Source organism: Carlito syrichta, unplaced genomic scaffold, assembly GCF_000164805.1.
Source record: "Carlito syrichta isolate Samal-C Ts95f unplaced genomic scaffold, Tarsius_syrichta-2.0.1 Scaffold258652, whole genome shotgun sequence".
NCBI classification, from domain to species: domain Eukaryota; kingdom Metazoa; phylum Chordata; class Mammalia; order Primates; family Tarsiidae; genus Carlito; species Carlito syrichta.
The window spans coordinates 261,984-276,564 of NW_007202748.1; the positions used below are offsets into that span (position 1 = coordinate 261,984).

A 14,581-nucleotide genomic window follows, 5' to 3' on the forward strand; every position below is an offset into this window, starting at 1 on the left:
GCTGGAGTGCAGTGACACACTCACGGCCACCACAGCCTCAACCTTCTGGGCTCAGGTGATCCTTCTGCCTCAGCCTTCCAAGGAGCTGAAATTACAGGCATGCGCCACCACACTTGGCTAATTTTTTGATTTATTGTAGTGATGAGGTCTTGCCAAATTGCCCAGGCTGATCTCGAACCCATAGGCTTAGGCAATCCTCTTACCTCGGCCTCCCAAAGTTCTGGGATTATAGGTGTGAGCCACCATGCCCAGCCACCTGATGATTTTTTAGTGGCTCTTTCCATGTCGGTATGTATAGGTCTCCTTAATTTTTTTTTTTTTTTTTTTTTTTTTGAGTTGGAGTCTCACTTTGTCGCCCAGACTGGAGTGCAGTGGCCGCTCCCGGCCACCGCAGCCTCGACCTGCTGGGCTCTGGCGATCCTTCCACCTCAGCCTTTCAAGTAGCCAGAATTACAGGCATGCACTACCACGCCCAGCTGATTTTTTGATTTACTGTAGAGATGAGGTCTCGCTGCCCAGGCGGGTCTCGAACCCGCGGGCTCAGGCAATCCTCTCACCTCAGCCTCCCAAAGGCGTGGGATTACAGGCTGAGCCACCGAGCCCGGCTCCTTAATTCTTTTCTCTTCTCTTTTAGTTGGGGTCTCACTCTGTCACCCAGGCTGCCTCAGCCTCTTGAGTAGCTGGGACTATAGGTGTGTGCCACCAAGCCCAGCTAATTTGTCTTACTATTATTTTTTGTAGAGACAAGGTCTCTCTATATTGCCTAGGCTAGTCTCGAACTCCTGGGCTCAAACAATCCTTTTTCCTCAGCCTCCCAAAGTGCTAGGATTACAGGCATGAGCTACCATGACCAACTTTTCTTCATTCTTTTAAATGTATTTCACTGTATAGATATATACTATTCATACCCTATTTGGTAACTTAAGTAATTTTTGATTTTACATACAATTTATCAGTGAATATCCTTGCACAACTGTCTTTGTATATATGGAAGAGTATGACTGTATCAGTGCCCATTTTCTCACATACTAGCCGATAATGATTGTTACTAGTCTATTATTTTGAGTTTGTATTTCTTTTTTGGTGAGGTTGAACATTATTTCATTTTAAAAATCTGATTTTTTGTTTTTCTGCTTTTTAACATGATTCTTGCTGTCAGACATTTAAATAAATGATTGGATTGACAAACAGCATACCTTAAAAGGAAGTTTAAACTTTCTGCTAAGAGATTGTGTCTCACCATCCTCCCAACTAGCTAACTCCTGTTCCTTCAAAGTTCAGTTGAGGCATTATTTTCTCTAAGAATCTTTTCCTGCCTCCTGGATCTGATTTAGTTTTCCATTTTTTTGTCCTTCCACAGCACCTGGGGATGTCTCTTGGAGTACTTAATATTATAACTGTTGATTTACTCATTCTCCTCTTCTAGCCTATAAGCTCCTTGAAAACAAAGCTATTTTCCTATTATTTGAATCCTCTGTGCCTAAGCACTCAAATACTTATTAAATTAATAATGTTTTTATTCTTTTTTAGTACCAGGTGTTGCTGAATTTGCAGCTTCCTTCAAAAGCGTAAGTAATATTGTATTTACCTAATAAGTGGACACAAAGTTTTACTCCTGGGTAAAGGCTCATATTTTAATAATGACATAGCCTTCAAATCATTTTATGACTGCTGCTCTATAAGTCTATTTATATTATCCTCGTGTTAACTGATGATAATGCCTTTCTATGTCCAAATGCTCTATTCTGACATTGTGACCTTTACCTACTAACCTTTTTTCTCAGCTTGAAGGCTTTTTAAGGCAAGGCAGTTGAGATATTTAATGTAACTCCAGTATTATTTTTGTCCAAACTATAATTTTGAAGCTTTCCTCTTGTTTATGTGCTGTGCTATGGCCTTAACTTGCACTTCCTTAGAGGATTTAAAATTTCCCAGTGCTCCCTCAGAAACCTGAAGGAAGACATCCTTTAGATGCAGGGGTCCCCAGCCCCTGGGCTTCAGACCTGTACCAGTCTGTGGTCTGTTAGGTACCAGGCCGTACAGCAGGAGGTGAGCCGTGGGTGAGCAGAACTCTGTCTTCTGTCACATCAGTACGGCATTAGATTCTCATAGGAGTGTAAATCCTATTGTGAACTGTGCACATGAGGGATCTATGTTGCACGCTCCTTATGAGAATCTAATGCCTGATGATCTCTGCTCCTTTTGTTGGAAAAATTGTCTTTGACGAAACCGGTCCCTGATGCCAAAATGGTTGGGGACTGCTGCTTTAGAGCCACAGACTTTTCCATTACCAGGGCAGCAGGCATTGTGCTTGATGCTCTAAATAGAGTCACTTATATATTCTCACACCAGAAAAATATGACAATAATAATATTAACTAACAATTATTAGTATTTACCATGTGCCAGGCACTGTTTTAAGTACTTTATGTATGTTATTTAATCTTTACAAAACTATATGAGGTATAAGTACTATTATCATTCCCATATACGGAAGTAGGCCATATAGGTTAAGTAAGTTACCCAAAGTTCTAGGCTATAAGTGGCAGAACCAAACTTCAAACCTATTAGTCTGATTACTAGCATCCATACTCTTAACACCATACTTAAGAGCCATTTCAGCCCCGTGTTAAAAGCACAGACTGGCAGCAAAGCTTGAAAATTATATTATTTGCTAGTTAGTGATAGACCAGAATTTAAAAACAGGTCTAATTCCAAAGCCTGTGCTCTTTTAAATCATGCCATTGAGGATTGCAATAAACTGTAGCTGTATTTTACTGTATGCATAGCATTCCCTGCTCATTATTTAGAACTAATTAAATATTAATTAAGACCCCTCTGGGTCTGAGGCTTCCAGGTCCCATGAGAGTATTTGTTTAGGGTGAGACTGACTCTGTAGCCTCTTTCATTTGTTCAAGAGCTTAGGAGTGAACACTGGCCTGTGCTCCTTCAGTGTCCGGTAAGGCCTAAGCATAAGGAATATAGATAGATACCATACAGCTTTGGAGTCAGACACACCTGGATTTGAGTATTGACTCTGCTACTTAACTATCAGTGACTTGAGCAAGTTTCCTGAAAGTTTTGAGCCTAGTTTTCTCATCTGAAACTATGTCAGAATGCTTAGTATAGAATACCATAATGCATGTAAAACACTCTGCATAGTGCCTAGGACATAATAAACAATACAAGGTAGCTGTTGTTATTAGATCAGCTTTTACGTAGTAGATTAAGTAGACAATATGTGATTTAATTTTCTTTCATTCTCATTTGTACTTAGTTTTCAATTTAATTATATTTGGTTACAACTAAATATTTTAAGTTGTAAATATAAGTAAGTATGTGATTTTTAAAAAGCTTTAATAAAGTATGATTTTTTTAAAAATGTGTTAAATATCTACATCTTTTCCTTAGAAACATGACATACGTGTTATAAATTTTTTTTGGTAAAGATGGGAGTTTCACTATGTTGCCCAGGCTGGTCTCAAACTCCTGGTCTCAAGCTATCTTTCTATCTTGGCCTTTCAAAGTGCTGGGATTACAGGTGTAAGCCACCATGTCTGGCTCAGCATACATGTTAATATTTTGAGCTTTGTTTCTAGGGGTTCAGGGAAACACAGGACTTTAGGTTAGGAACCCCTGGTATAGTCTTTTTCCCTACCAGGGGTAAAAATGGTGGGTTTGACTTAAAGTGCTCTAGGGAAGGCAGTATAGAGTAGTGGTTTCCATATTCACACTACCTGGGCTTTGAACCCTGACTTTTCTGACTGTGTGAATTGAGTCAAGTGATTTATAATCTCCTTATACTTTGCCTTTTTTTAAGTTTGAAAAATTAGGATAACAATACCTACTTCAGAGGGTTGATTTGGAGGTGGATGACATAATGTTTGTAAGATGTTTTGTTTGTCACATAGTAATGAGTAATTTTAATTTTGAAAAAAGAGAAGGACTCAAAGATGATGCAATATTTCTCAACCCTACCCCTACCTGCATGACAGAGTCATCAGTGTGAAGCTGTGGACTCTTGAAATTACATATGTGGAGTCCCTTACTCTGTTCTCTCCACTGGGCCCTCCCCTACCCCTGATATTCTAAATCAATACATCTGGGGGGATGGCCAAGGCATTTATTTTTTTATTATTATTTTATTTTTTTGAGTTGGAGTCACCCTCTGTTGCCCAGGCTGGAGTGCAGTGGCACACTCATGGGCACCGCAGCCTCAACCTGATGGGCTCAGGTGATCCTTCCACCTCATCCTTCCAAGTAGCTGGAACTACAGGCATGTACCACTTACCCAGCCAATTTTCTGAGTTATTGTAGAGATGAGGTCTCACCAAGTTGCCCAAACTAGTCTTGAACCCCTGGGCTCAGGCAGTCCTCTCACCTCCACCTCCCAAAGTAGTGGGATTATCGGTATGAATCACCATGCCCGGCTTATTTATATATTTTTTAAATTACATAGATTATTCTTATGTGCAACTAGGATTGAAAACTACTGACCCAAAACTATTCTAAGAATGGGCTTGCTTTCATAGTTTACGTTTACTGTCAAAAATGAGAAAACTTAAAATTCCAAAGTTTTCTAAAACTTCTACACTAAAATGATGAAATCTCAATGATGACCACTCCAGTCTTTTATCACTTAAACTGAGGATTTTCTTATTCTTGACTCTTTGAATCTTCTCTGCCAGAGGATATTACTTACTAATTAGTGTTTCAAATAGTTCAGTTGGATGCTTTTGCCAGAACTGAACTTCAAGTAATTTCTTTTGTTGCTATACTAACTTGTTATGCATGAGTCAGTAATAGTGGTCACACCTAATTCTTCCAAGATCTTTTCCCTGAGACTGACTTCAAAGATGAACAGTATTATTTTGTAAGATGACTATTTGTATGTTTATGGACCTGGAGAAATCCGGTTTTTTGAAACCTACCAGTATTTTCAGACAACCTGAAGGCTGTGTGACATGCTATGTTTCTCATAAGAAGGAAGAATAGATCTCTTTATACTTTTTATGTATCTCAATGGATATATTCTTATTTTCTGACAGCCTATTACTAGCTCTCCACCCAAATGGATGGCTGAGATAGAACGTGATGACATAGACATGTTGAAAGGTAAGCGATGCTGGTGGCTGTTAACTTTTAACCAGATACTCGTGTTCTTCTACAAACTACCTTTCCAGTTTTTCTCTTACTATTTCCTTATAAGTATTCTTGGCTTCAGACTACCCACTCAACCCTTCTTATTTATAGTATTTCATGTCTAGAATGCCTTTCTCTAGCTTTTCCATGTGTAGAATCCTGCCAATTTAAGATTCAGACACAGTGAATTCTGCTGCTTCTAAATTTTAATATTAACTAAATTTTGTGTAACACAGCAAATAGCTATAATGTAAATTTTCTTATTTAATTCTCATAAAGGTCCTGTGAGTTAGATAAAATTATATTCAAGATTCAGAAGTTAACCAAGATATGTTAGTAAGAGTTAAAATTTAAACTCTGATCTTTTATTTTAAGTCATTTTTTTTCCATTATAACACAAGTGCCTTATTTAGGATTTACTGCCATGTATTGTCGTCAGTACTATTAAATGACAACCCCTTAGTGAGTTAAGATCTTTTTTTATTTCTTTCTATCTCATCAATTTCTTCCATAAAGAATACTATAAGTAGTGAATATTGTTGTTTGATAAATGATTTGGACCTCAATCACAAAGTGGAAATTTAAATTAAAAAACATTAATTTTCCATGATTTTGCTCTACTTTATTTATTTTATCATCCTTCTGGTGAGAAGATTCATGATGGTTGTGAAGCAATAGACTGAAATTAAAGTAAAAACGTGGGATTTTTGAGCTATTTAAGCAACTGAACAAATCAAGGAAGTCTGCTTATGCTAGGTATAGATAATGACTGTGGCATGATAAATAGGAGAAAAAAAATCTTTATATGATTTTTGAAGTAATTTATTGTTCTGCATGGAATTTATACAGATCCCTTCCTCCAACCATGGAAAAATTAAGTCTCAAGGGCATCTCTGGTTCATTGTTCTAATGTTACAGAACATTACATTTTTAGTGAAGGATCGTAGGATTATGTTTTATGCAAACTGACCTCTATCTTAAACTTAGAAGCAATTGGGTTTATCTAAATGAAAACCCAGGAAAGGAAGTTATTTTAAGTATATTGTCTTTTTACTTGGTAAACATTGACATTTTTATAGAAATTTGAAGGGAAAGCTTGGATTTATATTTAGTCCTTGTTTTCTAAACTTAGGGATATGGGAAATAGTAAATGGCTTTGTTGCTACTTTATTGTTAATTAAAATAATGGGGACTTAAAAATGGCAGTGGAGACAATGTTTATTTGTGAAGGCTTTTTTTTTCTTGCTGTGTAAGATCACAGGTTTCATATTTTAATAGTATATTCATTTTGTGTAATAGCCAAAATGAATATTATAAAAGGATCCTGGGATGAAACATTTAATTTGTTATTGTATATATGCTCTTTTCTCATTAAGTGGGTAAGCTCATCTGAGGCATTTTGTAGTGGTGGAAGAATTCCCTGTGTGTGTAAGATTTGGGAAGAAGGAATATGGATATGTTTTCTTTTTTATATATATTTTTTATTTTAAAGATGTGGGGTATAATTCAGGATGGATACGTTTTCCACTTACTGAGTGGCAATTCAACTTGAAAACTTTTGTGGTAAGAACCCTAACCCAAATGAGTTGTTACTAGAGAATAGCAAAAAGAAATGATATTGAAATAAGTGATTCTGTTTCAGAACTGGGGAGTCTCACCACGGCTAATTTGATGGAGAAGGTTCGAGGCCTACAGAACCTGGCCTACCAGCTGGGGCTGGATGAGTGTGAGTACCCAGATCATATTTGTTGATGGTTACATGCTGTGTGTTCCACAATGTGTTCTACTTACTAATTCAGAAAGTGTCTTTATTAGGGATATGTGTTCTGAAGGTAAGAAATTACTATAATCTAGAATTTGCCTTTTATGATAGAGGGTAATTGCTTTTATGATAGGTATAATTGCTGGATTTACTAGGTAACAAATTATTTTTCTCTGTACAGTAAACATATATTGGAACCCTTTTAGTTTTAAGTGATAAAATGTAGACTCAAACTAGCTTAAGCAGAAGAGAGACATTATTAGTTCACATAAATAAAAACTCCAGGGGTAGAAATAGATCCATGACTGTTTGTAATGTCATGGGGATGTACTGTTGTTTTTGCTTTTGTTTTGCACCTCATTGTTCTGCTTCACCCATGCATTAGTCTTTTATTCTTTGTTACTGCCTATATCTTTTTCTTTTTTTTTTTTATGAGTTGGAGTCTCACTCTGTTACCCAGACTGGAGTGCAGTGGCTGCTCTCGGCCACCACAGCCTTGACCTGCTGGGCTCCGGCGATCCTTCTGCCTCAGCCTTCCTAGTAGCTGGAAGTACAGGCACACGCTACCATGCCTGGCTCATTTTGATTTATTGTAGAGATGAGGTCTCAACAAGTAGCCCAGGTGGGTCTCAAACCCGCGGGCTCAGGCAATCCACTCACCTCAGCCTCCCAAAGGTGCAGGATTACAGGCTAAGCCACCGAGCCCGGCTATATCTTTTTCTTAACACTGAGGCAAGTGGCCAAAAGGAACTCCAGTTAATGTGTCTTTAAGTCTCACGATCCTAAAGGAAAGGCCATTTTTCCCGAATGTTCCAAAAGAAAGGTTCTGACTGTTCATCTCAGCAAATATATATCCATCCTTGAATCAGTCCGTTGGCCAGGTAGCGTGGAGAACTGATGAACCAGGCCTGGGTCCTGGATACAGTTGCAGGTTAGAGGGTTTGGTGTCTAACCCAAATCTCATAAAATGGGGAAGGGTAGGATTGGTTCCCCCTAAGTAATACTTTAAAATTTTTCATTTATGCCCATCTGCTCTTCATTCTTTTAGTGTAAAATTAGTTCTTTATAAATTGTATCCCTTTTTATACTACATCATTAGAAAATTGAAAAAGGAATTGTAGAAAATTCTCACTTCATAATTGAAAAAAGAGATACTGAGCCGGGCTCGATGACTCAGCCTGTAATCCGAGCGCTTTGGGAGGCTGAGGTGAGTGGATTGCCTGAGCCCGCAGGTTCGAGACCCGCCTGGGCAACTTGGTGAGACCCCATCTCTACAATAAATCAAAAAATTAGACAGGTGTGGTAGCGCGCGCCTGTAGTTCCAGCTACTTGGAAGGCTGAGGCAGAAGGATCACCGGAGCCCAGCAGGCCGAAGCTGCAGTGGCCGGGAGCAGCCACTGCACTCCAGTCTGGGTGACACAGTGAGGCTCCAACTCAAAAAAAAAGAAAGAAAGAAAAAAGAGATACTGAGCATAAATAGAGTGGTTAGAACCTTGTTCTCGAGTTAACTACTGAGACCTTCATAAATCCATTATTATTTTAGAGACAGGGTCTTGCTATTTTGCCTAAACTGGTCTTGAACTCCTTACCTCAAGGAATCCTGCCTTGGCCTCCCAAAGTGCTAGGATTGCAAAAGTGAGCCACCATACCAGCTTACAATTCTGAGAGTACTACTATAATTTATAACTTTCATTTATTTATTTATTTATTTATTGAGTTGGAGTCTCACTCTGTCGCCCAGACTGGAGTGCAGTGGCTGCTCCCAGCCACTGCAGCCTCGACCTGCTGGGCTCCGGCGATCCTTCCACCTCAGCCTTCCAAGTAGCCGGAATTACAGGCATGCGCTACCACACCCAGCTGATTTTTGGATTTATTATAGAGATGAGGTCTCGCTGCCCAGGCAGGTCTCAAACCCGCAGGCTCAGGCAATCCACTCACCTCAGCCTCCCAAAGGCACGGGATTACAGGCTGAGCCACCAAGCCCGGCTTTATAACTTTCTTTTAAAAATGTAGTTTTGGACCAGGCTAGTGGTGCCTGCTTGTAGTCCCAGTCCTTAGGGAGACTGAGGTGGAAGGATTGCTTGATCCCAGGTGTTCAAGGCTGCAGTGAGACCTCTTCTCTTTTAACAACAACAATAATAATAATAAATTGGTCAAGTGTGGTGACACACACCTATTATCCCAGCACTGTGGGAGGCTGAGGCAGGAGGATTGCTTAAGCCCAGGAGTTTGAGACCAGCTTGTTTTACTATAACAACCTCCTATAGTTACTTTATTTTTATTTTTTAATTTTTTTTGAGTTGAAGTCTCACTCTGTTGCCCAGGCTGGAGTGCAGTGGCAGGATCACAGCTACCGCAGCCTTGACCTGCTAGGCTCAGGTGATCCTTCCTCCTCAACCTTCCAAGTAGTTGGAACTACAGGCATGCGCCACCATGCCCAGCTAATTTTTTGATTTATTGTAGAGATGAGGTCTCGCCAGGTTGCCCAGGATGGTCTCGAACCCATGGGCACAGTCAATCCTCTCACCTCGGCCTGCCAAAATGCTGGGATTATAGGCGTGAGCCAACTGCGCCTGACCTTAAATTAACTTTTAAAATGAGATGTTGAATTTGGCAGTAATTTAAATCAGTACTGTAAACAAATCCACTATATGCTCTAAAGAAACATGAAAAACAACTTATGAAACTACGTATAGGAGTGTTCTAATCAATACAAAACATACATTTAAAAAAATCATCTTTGGCTGGGCTCACACCTATAATCCCAGCACTTTGGGAGGCCGAGGTGAGAGGATTGCCTGAGCCCACAGGTTTGAGACCAGTGTGGGCAACTTGGTGAGACCTCATCTCTACAATAAATTTTAAAAAATTAGCCGGGCATGGCGGTGCGTGCCTATAGTTCCAGCTACTTGGAAAACTGAGGCAGAAGGATCACCTGAGCCCAGCAGGTTGAGGCTGCAGTGGCCGGGAGCATACCTCTGCCCTCCAGGCTGGGTGACACAGTGAGACTTCAACTAAAAAAAAAAAAATCATCTTAAAATTATTTTTATTAGCTGGGCTCGGTGGCTAAGCCTGTAATCCCACACTTTGGGAGGCTGAGGTGAGTAGATTGCCTGAGCCCACAGGCTCGAGACCCACCTGGGCAACTTGGCAAGACCTCATCTCTACAATAAATCAAAAAAATTAGCTGGGTTTGGTAGCGTGCACCTGTAGTTCCAGCCACTTGGAAGGCTGAGGCAGAAGGATCACCGGAGCCCAGCAGGTCGAGGCTGCAGTGGCCGGGAGCCACCACTGCACTCCAGTCTGGGTGACAGAGTGAGACTCCAACTCAAAAAAAAAAATTATTTTTATTTATGGATATATTTATTCATTATTATTTCAGAGACAGGGTCTGGCTCTGTTGACCAGGCTGTAGTGCAATGGCGTGATCATGCTAACTGCATCTTCAAATTTCTGGGCTCAAGTGATCATCTTGCCTCAGCCTCCCAAGTAGCTGGGACTACAGGCACGTACCACCATACTCAGCTAATTTTTAAATTTTATGTAGAGATGGGAGTCTTGCTTTGTTGCTTTAAAATAACAACAGGACCTGAGCCCAGGGGTTCGAGACCAGCCTGGACAACTTGGCAAGTTATGATGTTTCCTCTAATTAGTTTTTTTTCCTGCCTTCCTACTACAAAAGCTAATAAAGTATTTAAAGCAAATTTCTGGCATCATATTGCCTTATCAACAAATAAATCCATATGTGTTTCCAAAAGTCAAGGTCTCCTTTTTTGTTCTTTTATTTTTTCTTTCTTTTCAGGAACACAGCCACAAAATGCAACTTTGTTTTGTTTTGTTTTGTTTTTTAGAGATGGGGTCTCGCTATGTTGCCTGGGCAGGACTCAAATCCCTGGCTTCAAGCGATTCTCCTGCCTCAGCCTCCTGAGTAGTTAGGACTACAAGCACACATCACCATGCCCAGATACTCCTTTATTTTTAAAATATAATTATTATTATGTTTTTATGACCAAAAATGTTTGCCATACATGTTTAATATCATCAAATAGCCAGTCAGGGTTCAAATTTCCCTGGCTGACTCATAATTGTCTATATACAGTTAACTTGTGAGTCAAGATCTAAGTAAGGTTCATATACTCTATTTGATTGATATATCTCTTTAATCTTTTTGTCTGTCATAGTTCCACACACATTTTATTTCCTCATGTCATTTATTAAGTCTAGTCATTTGTTCTGTAGACTTTTCAAATTCTTGCTTTGTTGATTATATCCTTGTGGTAGTGCTTAACATGTTCACCTGTTCCTTTTTATAGTTAGATCTAGATGCTCACATAGATACTGGTTTGATTTTTTAATTTTTATTTTGGCAAGAATATGTCATGGGTAGTATTATGTATATCCATCAGAGGGTTTATCATAGATGCTTATCTTTCTGTGATATTAAGATCAATAGTTGATAAAGGTTTTATCAGTCAGATCCATTCATTGTAAAATTCTTCATCAGCCTTACACCTAGAGTAGCAGACTTGGATCACAGTCTAGATCTATTCTATTATAGATTGCAAGATGATGATAATTCTAATTTTGTCATTCCTTCTCATTGGCTAGTACTTTTCTATAAAGGACTTTATCTTATCAACTATTTGGTTACCTTGAAAGCTGTTCTTATTGGAATGACAGGATAAATGATTCCTCTGTTTATTTATTTATTTTTGAGTGATAGCCTCACTCCGTCTCCCAGGCTGAAGGGCAGTGGCACACTCACGGCCACCCCAGCGTCGACCTCCTAGGCTCCTGTGATCCTTCTGCCTCAGCCTTCTAAGTAGCCAGAACTACAGGCGAACGCTACCACACCTGGCTAATTTTTTATTTTTTGTAGAGACGAACCCGTGGGCCCAGGCAATCCACTCACCTCGGCCTCCCAAAGTTCTGGGATTACAGGCTGAGCCTCTGAGCCTGATCCCTTTCCTTCTTTATTCACTTGCAGAATAATGAGTCAGCAAGCCTGTTTTAATGGCTTTCAATGGAATAAAAAAATGGTTGTGTTTTTTTAAAAATCCAAATTAAAATCATTTTTAATGTTATGTGTTTATATTTCTCAAAACCTAAGGCTTTGGGTTGATGGTTTGAAGTCATTTAATTCAGCCACCTTAAGCACTAAACCAAAACTTTGTAAGAGAAATGCTTGTTTCTGCCAGGTGAGTCCCATGGGCACAGCTGAGATTTTTCAAAATTATCTTCTAGTTCAGAATTCAGTGTTATTTCAATTTCTGCAGCAGTGCATTGATTACCATTTTCCTTGACCATTGTGAATTTAGCTGACATAAAGAAAATAGTTTTGAGACTTAGAATTGGAAATAATTACATTAATGTGTACTGAACTTCTTGGATACAGTCTCTCTTTGTTTTATTGTGTATAGTGTATTTGCATAAAGACAAGATCTTATTTTGTCCTTACAGATTATTCATCTACTCTAGGGGTTGACTTTTACTTGACACCCTAATCTGGTGTCTCGATGTCTCAATCCTCTTCCCTGCATTAATTGAGGATATGACATGGATGAAAAATAAGCAGTAGGAGCTGATGAATCCCCAAGGACCAGTGATCCTGTTTTCATGCAAATATCTGCACTGATAAAGATGATGGAAAGAAAAAACTGCAAAAAGTATCTGTCTTCAAAACATGATTGTTTGTCACTTCCCAAGAGCATTGTTAATGTTAGTATAGAAATTCCATGAACCTTCTAGGACTGATAATATCTAGGTTGTGTCTTTTGGAAGATGAGCCTTACCTTTTGATTTGGTACTTGATTATGCCTCAGATTGCCCTTTTGGTATACAAATTTTGGAACGCAGTAACTCTTCTTGTAGGCATTTATATTCTCTCAAATGATTGGGGCCCCTTGGCTTGATTTGGGCAGTTAATTTTTGTGAAATTTCCTTGAAATATATAGGAGTACAAAAAATTATAAAACTCTGCTTAACGTGTAAAGAATTCCATTTTTGTGAACTGAGAATCCTTCTTTTACTAGAACTATATTGTAGTCACCTTCTACCTAGTCTCCCTACTTCTCAACTACCCCATTTCAGTCCATCCTGATTTTTCTTTTTTTCTTCTTTTTTTTTTTAAGACGGTGTCTCACTTTGTTGCCCAGGCTGGAGTGAGGTGCGGGGGGCCAGCCCCTGCAGTATTGGGGGTCCCTGGTAGGAAAGATGGCATCAGCGATTAAACTGGAGGGATAGATATAAAGAGAAAGAAAGAAAGGGGGGAGAAAGAAAGAGACTGAACTCTGTCTAGTGCAGAAGCTGTTTAATGGGACAAACTGTAAGTCTTTTATCCCAAATTTTCACAGGTTAAATAACAAGACTTTCACGTGAGCACAAAGCCAAGTGGATGAAGGGTGTCCCCCACCCACCAGGTGTTTCCTCAGGCATGAGGAAGGACAATCCCAATTAAATCACAAGACTTTTATGTGAACACAAAACCAGGTGGATGAGGGGTGCCCCCACCCACCCACCAGGTGTTTTCCCAAGCATGAGGAAGGATAATCCCAAAATTATCTCTCTGTTCCTTATGCTTGGTTAATGTTCCTCAAAAACAATACAACAATTCTAACATCATAATATTCTAATAATCAACTTCTAAAGCTTGTTCATACACAAAACCAAATAACTAACTTAAATCCTAATCCCTTTCTGTCCCAAGCTAATTCTACCTGCACTATAGAAACTCTTAATTATAGCTCAAACCAGTTCCTAAAAAATGTGGCCCAGTCCAAAGATCATGCTAGGCTGTTTCTAGGAACAATTGATTATAATCTCTTAACAAAATGGCTATTCTAAAATCCTATATATCTATCTTAATTCCTATAAAAGTTTCTAATTCCTCATCCTAATATATAAAGCTGATCATCAGCAATAAAGCTTCTAAAAATAAAACCCAAATATAAACTGTAAATTGTACCAAGGCCAGAACCACAATAGTAAAAAATGGGAACAATGAAATTTCTAAAGTTAGCTGTATTCTTATTAAACCTCAAAATATCATGTTTGATCATGCTTGAACTGACATAATTCCCTGATGTTAGCATGACCTATTCTACAATACTTTCTATGAGTAAAATAAATTCAGTTTCTATAATAAGTAGAAAAACCCTACACTAACTGTAGCTAAAACCAGTTTAAAAGAATGCAGCCCAGTCCAAAGTACATGCTGGGCCCTTAGGAACGTGGCCCAGTCCAAAGTTCGTGCCGGGCCATTTCTGGTAACTCTAGATAATCATGTATACCATCTAAAGCTGAAAACAGCTCTCCATAAGTATATACTAATACTACAAATATACTTTTAAATCTTATAAAGAAGCTTGTACCATATAGAAGGCTCTCAAATGTGGCCTGAGTTTGAATTATATCTAATACCTCAGCTGAAACCGCAGTTCATGGGAAACAGGAATAATGAGTTTCTAGAGCTAGCCACGCTTGTCACAGTCACAGAGCCTTCAGCTTAGGTCAGCAGAGTTCCTTTTGGCTAAATAGAAAAAGGTAGAAGGGAATGGGGTCAACAGCTCCCAAACGCATCCTAGTGGTCTCGGGGTCCACGGCCCTCCCTGATTCCTAACGCTCAGCGGGCCTCCGCGGCCGACTCCCAACAGTGAGGAGCATGCTCATGGCAGCCATA

General features: G+C 39.2%; 1 protein-coding gene across 1 annotated transcript in view; it reads left to right on the forward strand.

Moving 5' to 3' along the window:
* The window catches only part of LIN52 (lin-52 DREAM MuvB core complex component), a 51,044-nt gene that overhangs the window by 5,196 nt on the left and 31,267 nt on the right, over nucleotides 1-14,581 (forward strand). Inside the window, exons 3-5 of the mRNA XM_008052165.2 lie at nucleotides 1,531-1,568; nucleotides 5,048-5,114; nucleotides 6,784-6,867. Coding sequence (XP_008050356.2) covers nucleotides 1,531-1,568; nucleotides 5,048-5,114; nucleotides 6,784-6,867 — 189 coding nt within the window. The remainder of the gene's footprint in view (nucleotides 1-1,530; nucleotides 1,569-5,047; nucleotides 5,115-6,783; nucleotides 6,868-14,581) is intronic.